Source organism: Rousettus aegyptiacus, unplaced genomic scaffold, assembly GCF_014176215.1.
Source record: "Rousettus aegyptiacus isolate mRouAeg1 unplaced genomic scaffold, mRouAeg1.p scaffold_m13_p_3, whole genome shotgun sequence".
NCBI classification, from domain to species: Eukaryota; Metazoa; Chordata; class Mammalia; order Chiroptera; family Pteropodidae; genus Rousettus; species Rousettus aegyptiacus.
Genome location: NW_023416306.1, coordinates 121,001,093 through 121,015,614, shown reverse-complemented (window position 1 = coordinate 121,015,614; position 14,522 = coordinate 121,001,093). Strand labels below are relative to the sequence as shown.

General features: G+C 39.4%; 1 protein-coding gene across 3 annotated transcripts in view; it reads right to left on the bottom strand.

The window, feature by feature from the left end:
- Positions 1 to 14,522, bottom strand: part of GALK2 (galactokinase 2) — a 104,406-nt gene that overhangs the window by 13,809 nt on the left and 76,075 nt on the right. For all 3 annotated transcript variants that reach the window (XM_036238742.1, XM_036238741.1, XM_036238743.1), the window contains one exon: positions 13,414 to 13,624. In XM_036238742.1, the coding sequence (XP_036094635.1) occupies positions 13,414 to 13,624 (211 nt within the window). The remainder of the gene's footprint in view (positions 1 to 13,413; positions 13,625 to 14,522) is intronic.

The following is a 14,522-nucleotide window of genomic DNA, read 5'->3' as shown; positions in this document are numbered from 1 at the left end:
CTGAGTAAGATAGCCATCTAGCAACAGTCAATCAATAGTTCTTACTGAACACCTGCTGTGTGTCCCACACCACGCTCCAAATGACAGGAAAGACTTGTGAAACAGAAGCCCCTCCTTTGAGGAACTTATGGCTCAGTTAAACAAATAAAACAAAATATGAAACCACTGGACAGTGAGCAACTGCAGCCAATATCCAAGTGCTGGAAATGCTGAAGGTGTACACTCCGAAGACAGGGATGGTGGGAAAAGAGAATGAGAAGTGTCATGGGAGAAGGGCCTGAGCCATAGAGCTCCGCTGCTGCAAAGACAGCATGGCCAAAGGCCCAGGCTGGGAACAAGCAGTGTGTGTGCATCAGCGTGAAGAGAGCAAACTAAGCAGAACCTGGGGCAGCCTCTCGAGGAGGCTGTCCTCGCATCTGAGATCTTAACATCCTCTACTACATATGTTACATAAAGGTTGAAAACTAAGAACCCATGACCCATATTCAGCCCCAGTGATGTTTTCTTAATCCACATACTAAAATTCTTAATTTTGCGTAAGAATCTGGATTGCTGCTTTCCCTTGAAATACTGAAATGTTTGGCAGCATTGAAACACTGCATAGCAATGGTTGGCTAGAGCTGAGGAGCAGCTACCCCTTCTAAACATGGCACACACGCTTTATTTCTACACAGTTCCCACCATTCTGATGCTCAGCCTGTCTCACTAGTGTATGTGCCTGCCTGGTCCCTACAGGTATCTATCATAAGAGCATGTGGGCTCTTATGCCATTAACCTCTGTATAACAGGAACTCTTGGGTAGAGAGAGAAGAGTGGGCCAACCGAGTGGGTCATCATGCCATAATGAGCACTATTACTGTTATTAACAAATGTCACCCCCCTTCGGTCCATTGATTGCTCTGTATTGAACTAAGATCTATCTTCTTGTAACAGGTACTCTTTGGTCTTAGTTCTGCTCCCTAGACATACATAAACATAAGACAGCTGTTGAGCAATCTGAAGAAAGTTCTCATGTTTTATGTTTTTTACATAAGGATGAGGATCCACTACGTGCCAGTTTTAATTCTGAGAGAACAATGATGAAGCTCTTTACTTTTAAGAAGTAATAGTGTGACAAAAGACAAGTGTTGGCAAGGATGTAGAATAACTGCGACTCTTGCACAACGTTGGTAGAAATGCAAGATAGTGCAGGCACTATGGAAAACAGTATAGAGGTTCCTCAAATAAAAATAGAATTACTGCATGATATAGCAATCACTTCTGAGTAAAGTATAACCAAAAGAATTGAAATCAGTATCTCAAAGAGATATTAGCACTTCCCCGTTCATCAAATCCCTACTCATAATAGCTAAGATACGGAAGGTATGGAACCTAAATGCCCATTAACAGATGAATAGATAAAGAACATGTAGTGCCCAAGTGATGATAACTCTATCTTTGCCTAAAAGAAAAGAGGCCATCTCCTTACCTTTACTCATAAATTGAGCATTTCTTTTTTACTCATAAATTGAGCATTGTCTTAACCATTTAGGTAGCATTATGTGTGAGTAGAAATTTCAAAAAGACATCTCAAATCCTAATCTGCAACTTATTAGTTGATGGGTCTTAAGCAAGTTTTTGAACTTTTAAAATTTCAGTTTCTTAAACTAAGGTTGAAAAAAAAATTTTTTTAATGCAGTATATATAAACAATGAAATATTACTAGAACTTAAAAATGAAAGAAAGAAAAGAAGGAAAGGAAAGGAAAGGAAAGGAAAGGAAAGGAAAGGAAAGGAAAGGAAAGGAAAGGAAAGGAAAGGAAAGGAAAGGAAAAAAATAAAGGAAATTCTGCAATAGGCAACATGGGTGGACCTTAAGGAGATCATGCTGAGTGAAATAAGCCAGACCCAGAAAGAGAAGTATTCATGATTCCATTTATATGAGATAACTAAAACAGTCAAATTCATAAACTTGAAGGCTGGAACTGTGGTTACTAGGGGCTGCGGGAGGGATAAATAGGAGTTATTCATCAACAAGAATAATGTTTTAGTTAAGCAAGATGAAGTCTTACAGATCTGCTATATAACATTGTACCTATAGTCAACAACGATGTATTGTACACTTAAAAATAGTTGAGATTACATTTCATAATAAGTGTTCCTACTACAATGAAAAATACATTTTTAAATTTTTAAAAATAAATAAAGAATACTAGAGAGAGAGATCTTTATATAAGAATAATAAAGGGCAATGGATGCTAAGGCAATTGCTCATAGCTAAAGTAGAGGCACAAAGTCAAGAGGTTGTCCTGATCTGGGTTATCCTGAAAAGAGAGCCTGAGACAAAGACTCAAGTGGAGGTAGCAGGCGTCCAGGAAGCAGCAGCAAAAGAGGAAGAAAAGTGAGACAGGAAATGAGAAAAGTCAATAAAGGGTACTAACTAAGCAAGTCACCACTGTGGATAACCAGAACCCAGTTGCTCAGGGTCTCTCTGAAGAACCATAGAGAAGAAGGTGCCTCAGAATTGGCTCATCAGAGGACAGCAAAGCTGAAGCATTTTTCCATAGACATGCCCATTGTTTGAGTATGGTCCCCAGCGGGATTAACTTCTCCACAAAGATGTGCCTTGGCAGCACAGTGTCCTTGGAGAAGGCCCCAAGAAAACAAAGAAGAAACACAGAGGCTAGCTTGACATGGACTGCTGGCAGTGCTAACTAGGGTGGGCCAAGGGGCACAGTGATCATGGGGGCACAGTGATCATGACCTTCATGAAGGAGGTGAAACCAGCTAAGGCTTAAAAGATGAGTAGATGTCCAGCAAACTAATTAAAAGGTGGGATAAGGAGCAAAGAAAAAGATTAGAAACTTAAGGACAGAGGAACGCTATGAGCAAAGACATGGAGGTTAAAAACCATGAGGTGCTCTTAGAAAATCCATAGTACGTTGTGTCTGCAGCAAAAAAAATGAAGATGAAAAGCAAAATAATAGGAGACACAGTGCAAGAGAAAATCAAAGTGGTAGGCCAAATCCTGAGGGCTTTTAAGTAAGATCTTTAAATTGTATTCTGTAGATAAGTGGTTATTGGCTTTTTTAGGGTCACAAAACCTTTTGAGAATCGAATATAAGCTATAGGCCATCTTCCTCATTTCAATGCACAAATATCCAAAATTCTACATGTAGCATAGCATATACACAGATTCCATAAAGCTATTCTTGAATCCAGGTTAAGAATTCCAGCTAGAAATAAGAAACCATTATAGCCATTACATCATTCAGGATTCTTATTTGTAAACAACAAATCTATACAGACTGACTTAATCAAAAAGAAAGGGAGCTCGCACGATTAGGATTACGTATTTCTATTCTCTATTAGAATGCAAGAACAGCAGAAACCAAGAGAAGCAGGCAGTGAGCAACACGGACAGTCTCTCCACAAGTCCAGATGCGACACTGGACTCTAAATACTTTGTCAATGAACCCTGTGCCTCTTTAGACTCAAAGCCCCAGACATAAGAATGTGCCAAGGCACCAGCATGAGCCTAGGACCCTTGCTCACCTCCAGGTGACAAGTGACCTGTGAGAGGTAAATCTCACTCACCCCTCAGCTTCCACTACAGGAGGCAAGACCCTCCCTCTCACCAACAGGCACAAGGCCAGAGATTTCCCTAGGAGAGGGTCCTGGATCTAGGTAGCTAAAACTATGGCACCTGTCTGCAGCAGCAATGAAATACCACAACTCTTAGCATTTAAGTCTTCTCATCTCTGGACCGACCACCCAGCTTCCCTTGCATAACTGAATTTCAAGTCTCCTTCACTGATGATTTCTCTGAACACTTGTTAGTCTGTGTACAGCCTACTTAAAGGGGGGCTCTCCATCTATTCTCAGGGTCAGTCTGAGGATGGCAAAGTAGAGCTGGACCATGGTCTCCTTCATTCTCAATACAGTGAGTTTCTTTAAGTAGCTTCATATTGCTAAACTGCATAAAGGTTGTAAGGAGATGGAAGAATGCAGAGCACAATTTCCAGCTAAATAACAAGCTAAAAAATGATAAATATTTTAGGGAATCAGACTTCTCTTGGATAAAGACTTCATCTCAGGATAATTAATCAAAACAAAATAAATAAATATCCCAGTCTGAGAGAATTGGAAATCTTTATCAAGTAAATGTATAATTAGTCTTCTGAGACACTCATACCCCAAAATACTTTCCCACTGTTTGGGTGAGGGGCTAAAAGCAGTTGTGGTTTTAGCTGTCTTTGCACAATCACATAGCTGCACGCCAGTGGCCAATTTCTCTCCAAACAAAAAACTCCACTGGGCTACACCAAGAGTTGGTTTCCAAGAACAGCAATCCAGAGGTAGATGGGGAAAACCACTTCAGAATCCACTCTGGAGTCCTCTGTTTTCCTATGCAACAAAGTTATAATAAGTCCCTGTTCTGAGGCATAGAATCCTAGGAGTATTTAAGCAGAAGAATGGAAAAAAACACAATACAATCTTCATTGAAGTTAGACTGTGGTTTCAAATTTATTTTTCTAGCAATAATATTTTTCATAAATGTGAAGTTTCTGAAATGGTCAAACCCACAAAAAATGAACTGCTGTTTTCAGCCACATTAATTTCCCATTCCCATGCTGCAAAGACTAAATTGAATTAGCATTTTATATTTAAGAGGGAGTAAAAAATCTTAAACTACCTGCTTTTAAAAGCAAAACCACTGATGAAAAAAATATATATGTACTTTCAACAGAAACCACATTCCTCCATGGAAAACTACATTCCAATAGGCATTTGCAAATATTTTCGAATCCACAGCATAATGCCATATTGTCTGTGGAAAGTAATGCCCGTCCCTACCATGGTTATAGCTTCCCTTTCTCAGTGGCACTGTCTGTGTCATAATAAATTCTACTCTCCTGACCTTGAAAACTTGGCCTCACGCTGCCGTAGTTACCGTCACCTACATTTTACACTCTGGCAAAATATTAAGCTCCTGTTAACTCCAGAGCCATTCAAATGACAAGATAGAGCCCATTGCTCTCTTCCTTTTCATTCTATACTCTGGTAACATCCCATGTCTGAACAACAGCTCTACCTTCTAACTGGTACCCCTCTCTCTTCTAACCAACCTGCATATGGCTGCCATAATCAACCTCCTGAATCACCATTTTGATAGTGGCATTCCCAAATATTTGATTACATCAAACACTGGTATATTTTTCCATTGACAAGTAAATGAGGGTCTATTCACTCCGATCCATCAAGACACACCCAGTCTTCTAAATGTGCTTAATCCTTTCCTACCTTTTACGGCGTGTTTGTGCCACCCACTGCTTGCAGACACCTTACTCCATCACTGGGTGTCCAAGAGTAGAGGCTCAACATTGATATCTTACACGGACTGGTTTGCAATGCCCAAATCTCTCTGTGTTAGCCCAGATGCCACCTCTTCCATGAAGCTTTCTGAGAACGTTTCAGTCACCAATTTCTATATTCTCCCTCCTAATTATAGTTATCACGCACTGCTACCCCATATGCTGTGCTGCCTTCATCTTCATAGCCCCTGAGGACCTAATAGAGTGTCTTGAATGTAGCAGTTTCTCAATAAATGTCACCTTCTCGCTCCCATCTCATAAGCAAAGAAAGAATCTGAAGTAGTCTCCTGGATGAACCGCATTTTGTTTCCCTCTTTCTCGAGGAAACTACTTTCCTGTTAACTTCCTAGAACTTCCCTAACACTTTGTTCTTGGAAAAAGTGAAAGGAGTAGACAATCTTAAGTCATTTGAATAGGAGCTTTGGGAAGGAGTCTTGGTCAATGCCAAGATGAATGAAGACTATAGAAAACAACGGTCACTCTTGCCTAGAGCTGGCCTGTCCTGGTATTTTAACATAAAGGGAAATGAGTTCTTGTCTTTGCTTTGTTCTATTCATTAAATTGCAAGGCAGAAAAAAATGTAACAAACCAAACAGGATGAAAAAAATTAGTGCTTATCTGTGAAATAAGTAGTATATTTCTATCAGAACACATTAGTAATTATTTTATTGTTGTCTTCTCACAAAATGATAAACAAGGTCAAGGATTATCTTGGCTTTACTGATTGCTAATGCACAGTCCCTATCACAGTGTTCAAATTGTTGCTCTCAATCAAGAATTTGTAATATAAAGGAATAAAAATGTAACATTTATGTATTTATATTACTCATTTATTCATCAATATGATCAAAAAGTAGTAGTTTACCAAATTACAACAATAGTTTAAGTGAGAAGCTATCTCATATGCTATGCAGAAAGACCTAACTAGATTACACAGGTTGATGCCCAGAGTCTGCTTTTGAAAAGTATGCACTGGAGCAGACCCATGTGACCTGGGCACTGAACAAGGGAGGACCAGGGGTGAGGAAGCTCTGCCTCATGTGCTAAATATGGACCTCCTCTTAATCTCCTCATGGCAACTATTGAAGACAGTATGCCTACACTACACCTGGACTTTCTAAAATGTGGTGTAGAATTAGGGAAGATGAAATGTTTCATTTTCATAAACATCTAATAAGATATCCCTGTTCTCGAGGTGCTTACACTATAACTGGTGATATCCTGAAAAGATAAATGAGGATGCTGCTATTTCATAGATGCCCATGATTACAAATGGGTTCATGCAGTGAATGCACACAGGCGTGAGTTTGTTCGTGGTTTCTCTGTGTTTGCATTCATGTGCTTCTCGATAAACAAGCAGTGTGTATACACATCAGACTTTCCCCCTATATCAAACTGGTTTTCCCCTTTTCTTTGTTCATATGACACTTTTCCTTTTAATTTTCATCTTCTGTCCCTTTTCCCCTACAAGAGTAAAATACAGAAATGAAGCATCTATCTTGCTATTTCTTATGTTAATCAAGTAGAACTTTATGTTCTTGGAACATTTTATAGCTTCCCATTAAAAAATTAAATTATATTACTTCCCTATGTAGGTGGTCTCTGGTCTTTTTGCTGTTGCATTGGTGGCCCTCGACAGAAAAATGGTTTCCCAATATTAGAGGTCCTAATGGACTAAGAATGTTCATTCTTATAGTCTCTTCCATCCCATTCCCCCCTAAAGACAACATGAGGAATCATTTGCGTCACAAATTTTTAAAAACTATGCAGTATCTCTGCCCCAAGTGGCACCCTGTCATGTTTTCATCTGAAAATCTATAGCATGAGTGACAATCAACTGAGATCTCATGTGGTTAAAACTATGAATGTCTATACAGATAGAATGGATCATAATTTTTTTGCTATCATTACTATTGGTATTTGGCAATAACTTGCTAAAAGTGACTGGATCCATGCATAGTTACTCACATCTGCTAATGCACATGGAGACCAGTTGGAAATAGGTTCATGTTTCTAATTTAGAAGTTCTTAAAGCTTCCACCTGAAGCCAGGTATTTTGGGAAAAATAAATAAATAAATGCCTAGGAAGTGAACTAACATCAAACAGAAGGAGATGCTTTCCTGGACCATGAACTAAGATTCTAGAATGATAGTCTCCTGAAAAGAGATTGTGTGAACTCTATATACCATGGAAGAAAATAACAAGCCACCAGAACTAAGAAGGCTTTTGCCAAAGTGCAGATAAAATGCCAATAAGAGAGAAATGTGCAACATAAAAAGAGGTCATGATATGTCTAATTTTTAAGTGAAAACAATTTGGTATTTTGTCAAGAATAATATTCATTGCCCCAGAGGTCTGGCAAGAAATGTCAACTTCACATTTTTACATAAGAAAGTGAATTGATTCTCACTAGTATCACCAAGATTTGATGGGATGAGAGTCATAGTCACAAAGCCCAGGGAAGAGTGGTTGTCATCAGGGCTATTTCCAAATGTTCTGGTTCTAACACATCCATCTTAAGACAGGCTATACTTCCCCACCCCTTTGAAGTTCATCACATTCACATGAATTGCTTGAGCCAATGAAATGAGAATGGGCATGACGGTGTGACTCTCTGGCAGATGTTAAGAGCCAGGGAGCAATTAGCAACATTTCCTTCCTCTGGCCACACGATTATGACAAATGATGGAGCACCCCTGAGCCTAAGTCCCTGAGTGTCTCAAATGAACACTCCCATTTACTGACTTGTGTTGGACATGCATTGTGGGGAAGAAATGAAGTTTTGTTGGGTCAAGCTACTGAGACTTTGGAATTATTTGTTATTGAAGCACAATCAGCATGAACACACCAACATAAGAGATACTCACTTTACCAAAATAAACAGATTTAACTATAAGAAAAGGAGCTTTTGTACACAAAGATATTTACTTTATAGACACCTAAAAATATGAAAACACAAGCAAATATAGCAAAATTAAAAAAAAAAAATGGAGAGGAGAATAAAGGCGAGATTGTGGCCTCTTAAATAGATAAAGACTATAGAAGATGTTCCTAATCCAAACCAGCACAGGGGCAACAGGGTACCCAAGAGACATTGGCTATCCTCCTATTTGCAGAAGCTCCATTTTATTCAAAGCAGAGTGTCTACTAAGTTTACGGCTGACCCTTTGATAAGTTCATATCTCAGAAGGTAGAGATCCATCCATAATACGTTCAAGCAAAGGGAATACTGAATAATGTCAAGTCATGTATCCTGGTCTTAAGGAAAATATATATATTTCAAAATTTAGAAACTGTCCTTTTCCTTTTCCTTTCCTTTCCTTCCCTTAAGACAGCCATAAATGGCAGGAACAGCAAGACTAGAGTCAAAGAAGCAGTTGGGGCTGAGGAGGTGGACAGGAACTACAGGGTCAGGGCCAAGGAGGCTAGCATGGATGGGACCAAGGTAGTGGTCAGAGCTGAGCAGCCCAAGGGAGCCAGCCATGCTAAGACCAAGGAGGCAGCTGGGGTGAAGAAGATAGTTGTCAAGGTCAAGAGACCAACCAGGTACATACAGGGGAAATAAGCAAAATATTAGGAATGATGGGAGGCATATATTTTTTATGTTTCAAAGGTCTATGCAGGGGCACCAGGTGCCGCTGCAGCTCATATACATTGTCACTTATCTGCTGCCTCACTTTGTTGGCATGGAGCAGCAGCTAGGTCCATAGCAGCCCCAGCTCCCACTGGCTCTTCTTTCAGCTTGTCTGACTCTTGGGCCAGGTACATGTTTAGTTTCTCCTGCAGGACACCAGTATCATCAAAGTTGGAGGCCTGGATGGAGAAGGTAGGAGTCTGACTCTGGTTCCGGCCCACCCGCATGAGCTCCAGCTTGTGCTTGCTCTTTCCCACTTCATGTCTATTGTCACTTCCTGATTGTCTTTCTCATCTGTGGAATGAGGATAACCATGTGCCCCAGGGTTGTTGTGAGATTAAAATCAATATGAGTGAAGAGTAATGTGTAAACCATAAAGTAAATAACAAGTTTTGGGGGTTTTTCCTTTCTTTTATTCATTTTTTAGGAGAACAAGATGCCCTCCTAAAGAGCAGTCTACGTCTGTGCCCTGTGCTTGCTCAAAAGCCATAATTATCACTCGTGACTTTGGGGATCACAGGATCCAAACAAATTAGTCAGAAACTGGCCAGTATTGTGTCAACATATGGTTACAGGCAAACTTGGTAATCCAAGCAATGAGATTCGTGTCCAGCTCAGAATAGTGCATCTGAGAGGCAGGGCCACCACAACACAGAACACAAGCTGGGCATTTTCAAAAGGAATGCTGCCACTATATTACCCCTTTCTTAAACTAGTTCCCAAACCACCTGACCCATTTGTTCTCTAGCTCTGTTTCCATTTAGTTCTTCATGGGTTCCTCTGTTTATCCTCTAGCATATGTTCTTGACTTATCCCTGTGCTAGATGCATGTGCCCATCTCTCCTGGTTCTGACTACAGCTTCATCTTTTCCCGTTGGGTCACACTTAAGGTAACATACCTCCCAGATCAGCCTGAGCCTCTAGAAACCCAGATATTGCACAACACCCTTAGATAATTCCTACCTGTGGGCAAGGCCTGACACATAATCCTTAAATTATTCCTAGCCAGTTCCTAGTGGTGAACTGTGGCCATTCTAAACAATGTCTAAAGGATTTGAGGATTTTGCTTTGTCTGTGTATGTGTGTTTAATTTTAATGGCCTCTGAGCATTTCTAAGTCTATTAGAAATTTGGAAAGGGAAAAAATCAATTGCACATGGGCCTTTGGAAGTCTGGCTAGTTTAGCAGAGGCTGCAAGCCACAGTTTGATTATAAACATCTCTCCCTACACTGTCATCTCAAGGTCAACATCTCCCAACTCAAGCTCACATCCAGTAAAGAAGGAAAACAATTTTAACATTGAAAGAACATTGAATTCCATATCCCTTTGAGAAAGACATGGATGTCCATGATGGGGAAATTAGTTCAAGTCAAAACTAAGTATGTTAAAGTGTAGACAGGTACCTGGAATAAAGGGGCAGTGGCATCTTCCCAAGTCTTCTGCTGGGGGCATATGTCCTCTTTGCCTCCATCAATCTAAGTGCAGTGCCACATTCAATAAGAACTATATCTTCTAAAGGGTTAAGAGAAACATTTGCTTAAGGTCTTAGACCAACAAAAGCACAAATTCAGAAGGAATAAGGACAAGGATTTTGATCCCTAACATTAAAGATTAGTGCCAAAGAATTCAGCTGGAAATTTGGCTGAGGTCAGATGGCTGGATCCAGAGAATAATTCAAGTGACATTATTCTAGGAGACTCTAGAATCCCACAAATTTTTGTTCAAAGTTTTTTTTAAAAAAATTTATTCCAGAAGCAAATGGGGAAACCCTTTGAAGATGACAGAATTACAAAATGTATTCATTCATTTGTTCAACATAGATTTATTGAGTGCAAACAAAACATAAATTATAGAAAATAATGCAAGTAAGTCAGTAGAGAAGTTATTCTAAATAAAGAGGTAAGATTAACCATGCATAATTTTTACAAAAGCAATGTAATCATTATTTTTCAGGGGGGAGAATTAAATATATTACATAAAGAGCAATGCATGCACTAGGATTAGCAAATTATTCTTCGTGTTTTCTAAGATTTCCTAGGAAATTAACTTATTCAAAACATACTGAAAAAAATAAAAGGGGAGAAAAGACAGGCAGAGGCAAAGAAAAAGGAACATGGATACAGAGAAAAGAAGAGGCTATAGATTGAGGAGGGTGTCGTGTATAGAAAAGATAAAAATTATATTGAGCCTTTAAGATTGGTAAGAACTGCATTTCAGAAAAGAGGACAGTTCCAGTCAGAAAAGGGCAACAATATTTAGGACTAAAGGCCTAGAGGCAAGACCAATATGCAATTCATAAGTGGAATGGTTCAGCCAAGACAACACATGTCCACATGAGCATGTAGGGGTTCAACAGGGAGTCAGGACAGAACAAGAGTTAGGGGCAAATGAGTAAAAACTTAACATCTGTGTTAAGGAGTTTAGGCAATGAGGTAATGGTGAGGCTTAAAAGGGTTTTGAACTAAGAATTGACACCATGAAATGACGGCTTTAAGATCATTTGACAGTGAACATCCTCAATGTCTATTAAGGCTTCTTTGCCTTTTCTTCTTTCCAAATCTAATTATATAGTTTGGATCTTTACAGGTTCTTTAGATGCCCTGCCATATCACCAAACATCTTCATTAAATAAACATTTCATTCTATGTAATACACACAAAGTATTTAACAAGGTCATTGGTAATCTGGGTTTATTTAATCTACAAACACAGCATGATATATCTCACTCATCACCAAGTACATCATTTTCAAGAAACACGTCGATAGTTCTCTGGACATGTAATTCTCTCGCACTCATCCCTACGTCTCTGTACCTGCTGTTTTGTCTGCCTAGAAGTCTTTCTGACTGCTTGTCTATCTAGGAAATTCCTATTTATTCTCTAACTTTTATGTGGTTGCCATCTTGTTGGTAAAGCCAGCTATGACTTCTGTCTTTTCTGGTCTCCCTTGACCTAAGTTCACCTCCAACAGCACAATCATACTCTTATCTGGATCAGCTTTTTCTTATTTGTTTCTACTACTACTTTGTCAACTCCTTGAGGATGGAACCATGTTGAGTTTATCTCTGTGTTCCCAACACTCCGTCTCAGAGCCTAGAGGAGGTAGAAGAGGAGAGAGAAGGAGAAATAACAAAATAGCTAACATTTATGAGCATCTCCATTAGTAACTGTTGTTCTTTGCACATTATACAGATTATTCCTTTAAGGGAGGTATTCCTATTACGCCTATTTCACAGTAAAACTAAGATGACTGTCACAAATCATGTAAGGAAAGAAGCCCAAGGAAGTCTGGCTACCCTCTGGTCTATTGCCTTTTGGCGTGGGGGTTCTTAAACTCTTTCTGCAAAGAGTGAGACAGTAAATATTTTAGGGTTTTTTATGAGCTATTCAGTTTCTGTCACAACTAATTAACTGTACTGCTAGAGTGCAAAAGCAACCATAGCCTATCATGGCAATGTTTCAGCAAAAGTTTATTTTACCAAAACAAGTGGTAAGTCTGATAAGCTTATAGGCCATTTTGCTCATCCCAGTTCTAGAGACTCAATAAATGTTCAGCAAATTAAATTGGATCTAACAGTGTTGGAAATCAAAACCTTCTCCCTACCTTTAAATGACTCCTTCACCTTATCCTAAAGCTGTCAGTAGTTGCAGCCTTTAAGACATTACTTGGCAGGCAAATCCAATGCAGGCACTCAATAATGAACTGTAGAACTAAACTGAATATGATAAATGGGGCTCTGAGGCTGATCTCTGTGCTAAGCTCCTGCCCTCCCAACTCTACTTCAAGAGACTATTGGATCCTAGCTAGATGTCTCTGGCCCTAGCACTGAGTTCCCACGAGTAGTCAACTTTTACTTCTAAGAAGAAAAGCAACTCCAAGGCTCCATCCTGTACCTCCAAACTTTACCTGGCCTCCATCTCTGGTATCTAATGACACCAGTATAAAAACAAAATTACTTGAAAGCAGCGGGCAAATAGAAAAAGCTTCCACCTGAGCAATGTTTCAACCTGAGCAACGAAGACTTCCTGGTGTCCAAGAGTGCTGTTCTATGACAGTTATAAACACTTCTTGAATCTAGACATTTTTATATAAGTAGTAAAATCATCAGAAACATGGGTAAGAACAAAAAGATAAAAAAGAGAACATTATTCAATTATGAACATCTTGAGGACAGTTACCACGTATTATTCACCTTTGCCTAGCCAGAATACCTAGCCTATAGCAGACCAGGAAATGTTTGTTAATGAATGAATAAATAGATTTAATGAAGCCAAGAATCTAGGTAATTAAGTTTGCCAAAACACACACATTTTCCAGATTCCCTCAAGCATGCTTCAAAATCAGTAAGATCAGAGTGGAAGTTGGAAACCTTTCAGCTGTGAGTGATGAAGCAATCTATGCCCTTCCTTTCTCCAGCAGACTCACCATCTTGTGTGTTCGGACTCAGGATTTGGGTCCGGAGTTCCTTCAGGCTAATTCCCAGACACCTGCAGACCTCTTCGGGGCTATAGGGTTCAGGGTGAAGAGCATCCTCTGTGATTAACAGCATTTCTTCCAGACTGACCCCTAGTTTGGCCTGTACCTCCTCCAGCCGCAGTACTTTATCCCATTGCAAGCTTTTGTACTTAGCCAGGAGCTGAATGAAACCAAGAAAATGGTCAGTTTTATTTCAGAAATTGATATGTACTATTTTAATTAGCCAACTTTAAGCTTTTATTTTTCCATTTGACCTATCCTCATTTCCCACCATGCTTGAAAATGCACAATGGGTTCAGATGTTTGGAATTAAACATGCTTGTTTAACAGGCTAGCTAAGCATTTTTCTTAAAAACAAAAAACAAAAAAAATGAAAAAACAAAACTAATCCACTGATTTTTTTGCTTGTCACCACTTTCCCTCAGGGCTATTTCTTTGAATAATTTTGTTCTTTCATCCCCATTCAGTTTACCCCTAATACACCACTCTCTATAATGTCTACAAAACACTATTCAAATCTCATGTGACCTGGGTCCTGAGGTGGACACTGTATGCCCAATTTCATTAGAGCACTTCCTGTTTACTACATGCCTCTTTGAAATTGCTAATGAATTTAAGTATCTGGGCCTTTGGAGTAAAGTCCCAGATTTTAAATGAAAACCTCTTTGGTGACCTAATGAAAAATCATTTCATTAGGTTGCTAGTGGTAGTAGAGCTGTATGTTTCTCCACCATCAAGAAAAAAGTTTGACTTCCAATTGTATCCAGAAGCATGCTCTCAATATTTTAGAAGGGGTTAAGTACAAATCAAACCTTTGTAAACAGTTCCACTCATGAGAGCCCCAATTCAGAATATGTTTCTCTCATTCTCCCCAGACCACTGACTAAGCCCTTCAGAGCAGGTGACAGTCAAAACAGTGAAGCTATCTCTCATCTTGAGGTCAAAACAGCGAAGGTATCTCTCATCCTGAGGTCTATACAGTTCAGTCCCTGAGTTGGGAGGATGACAGCAGGTGCAGACAGTGCAAACAGCAAAAAGAAGCAGGCAAAAGAAGGGGA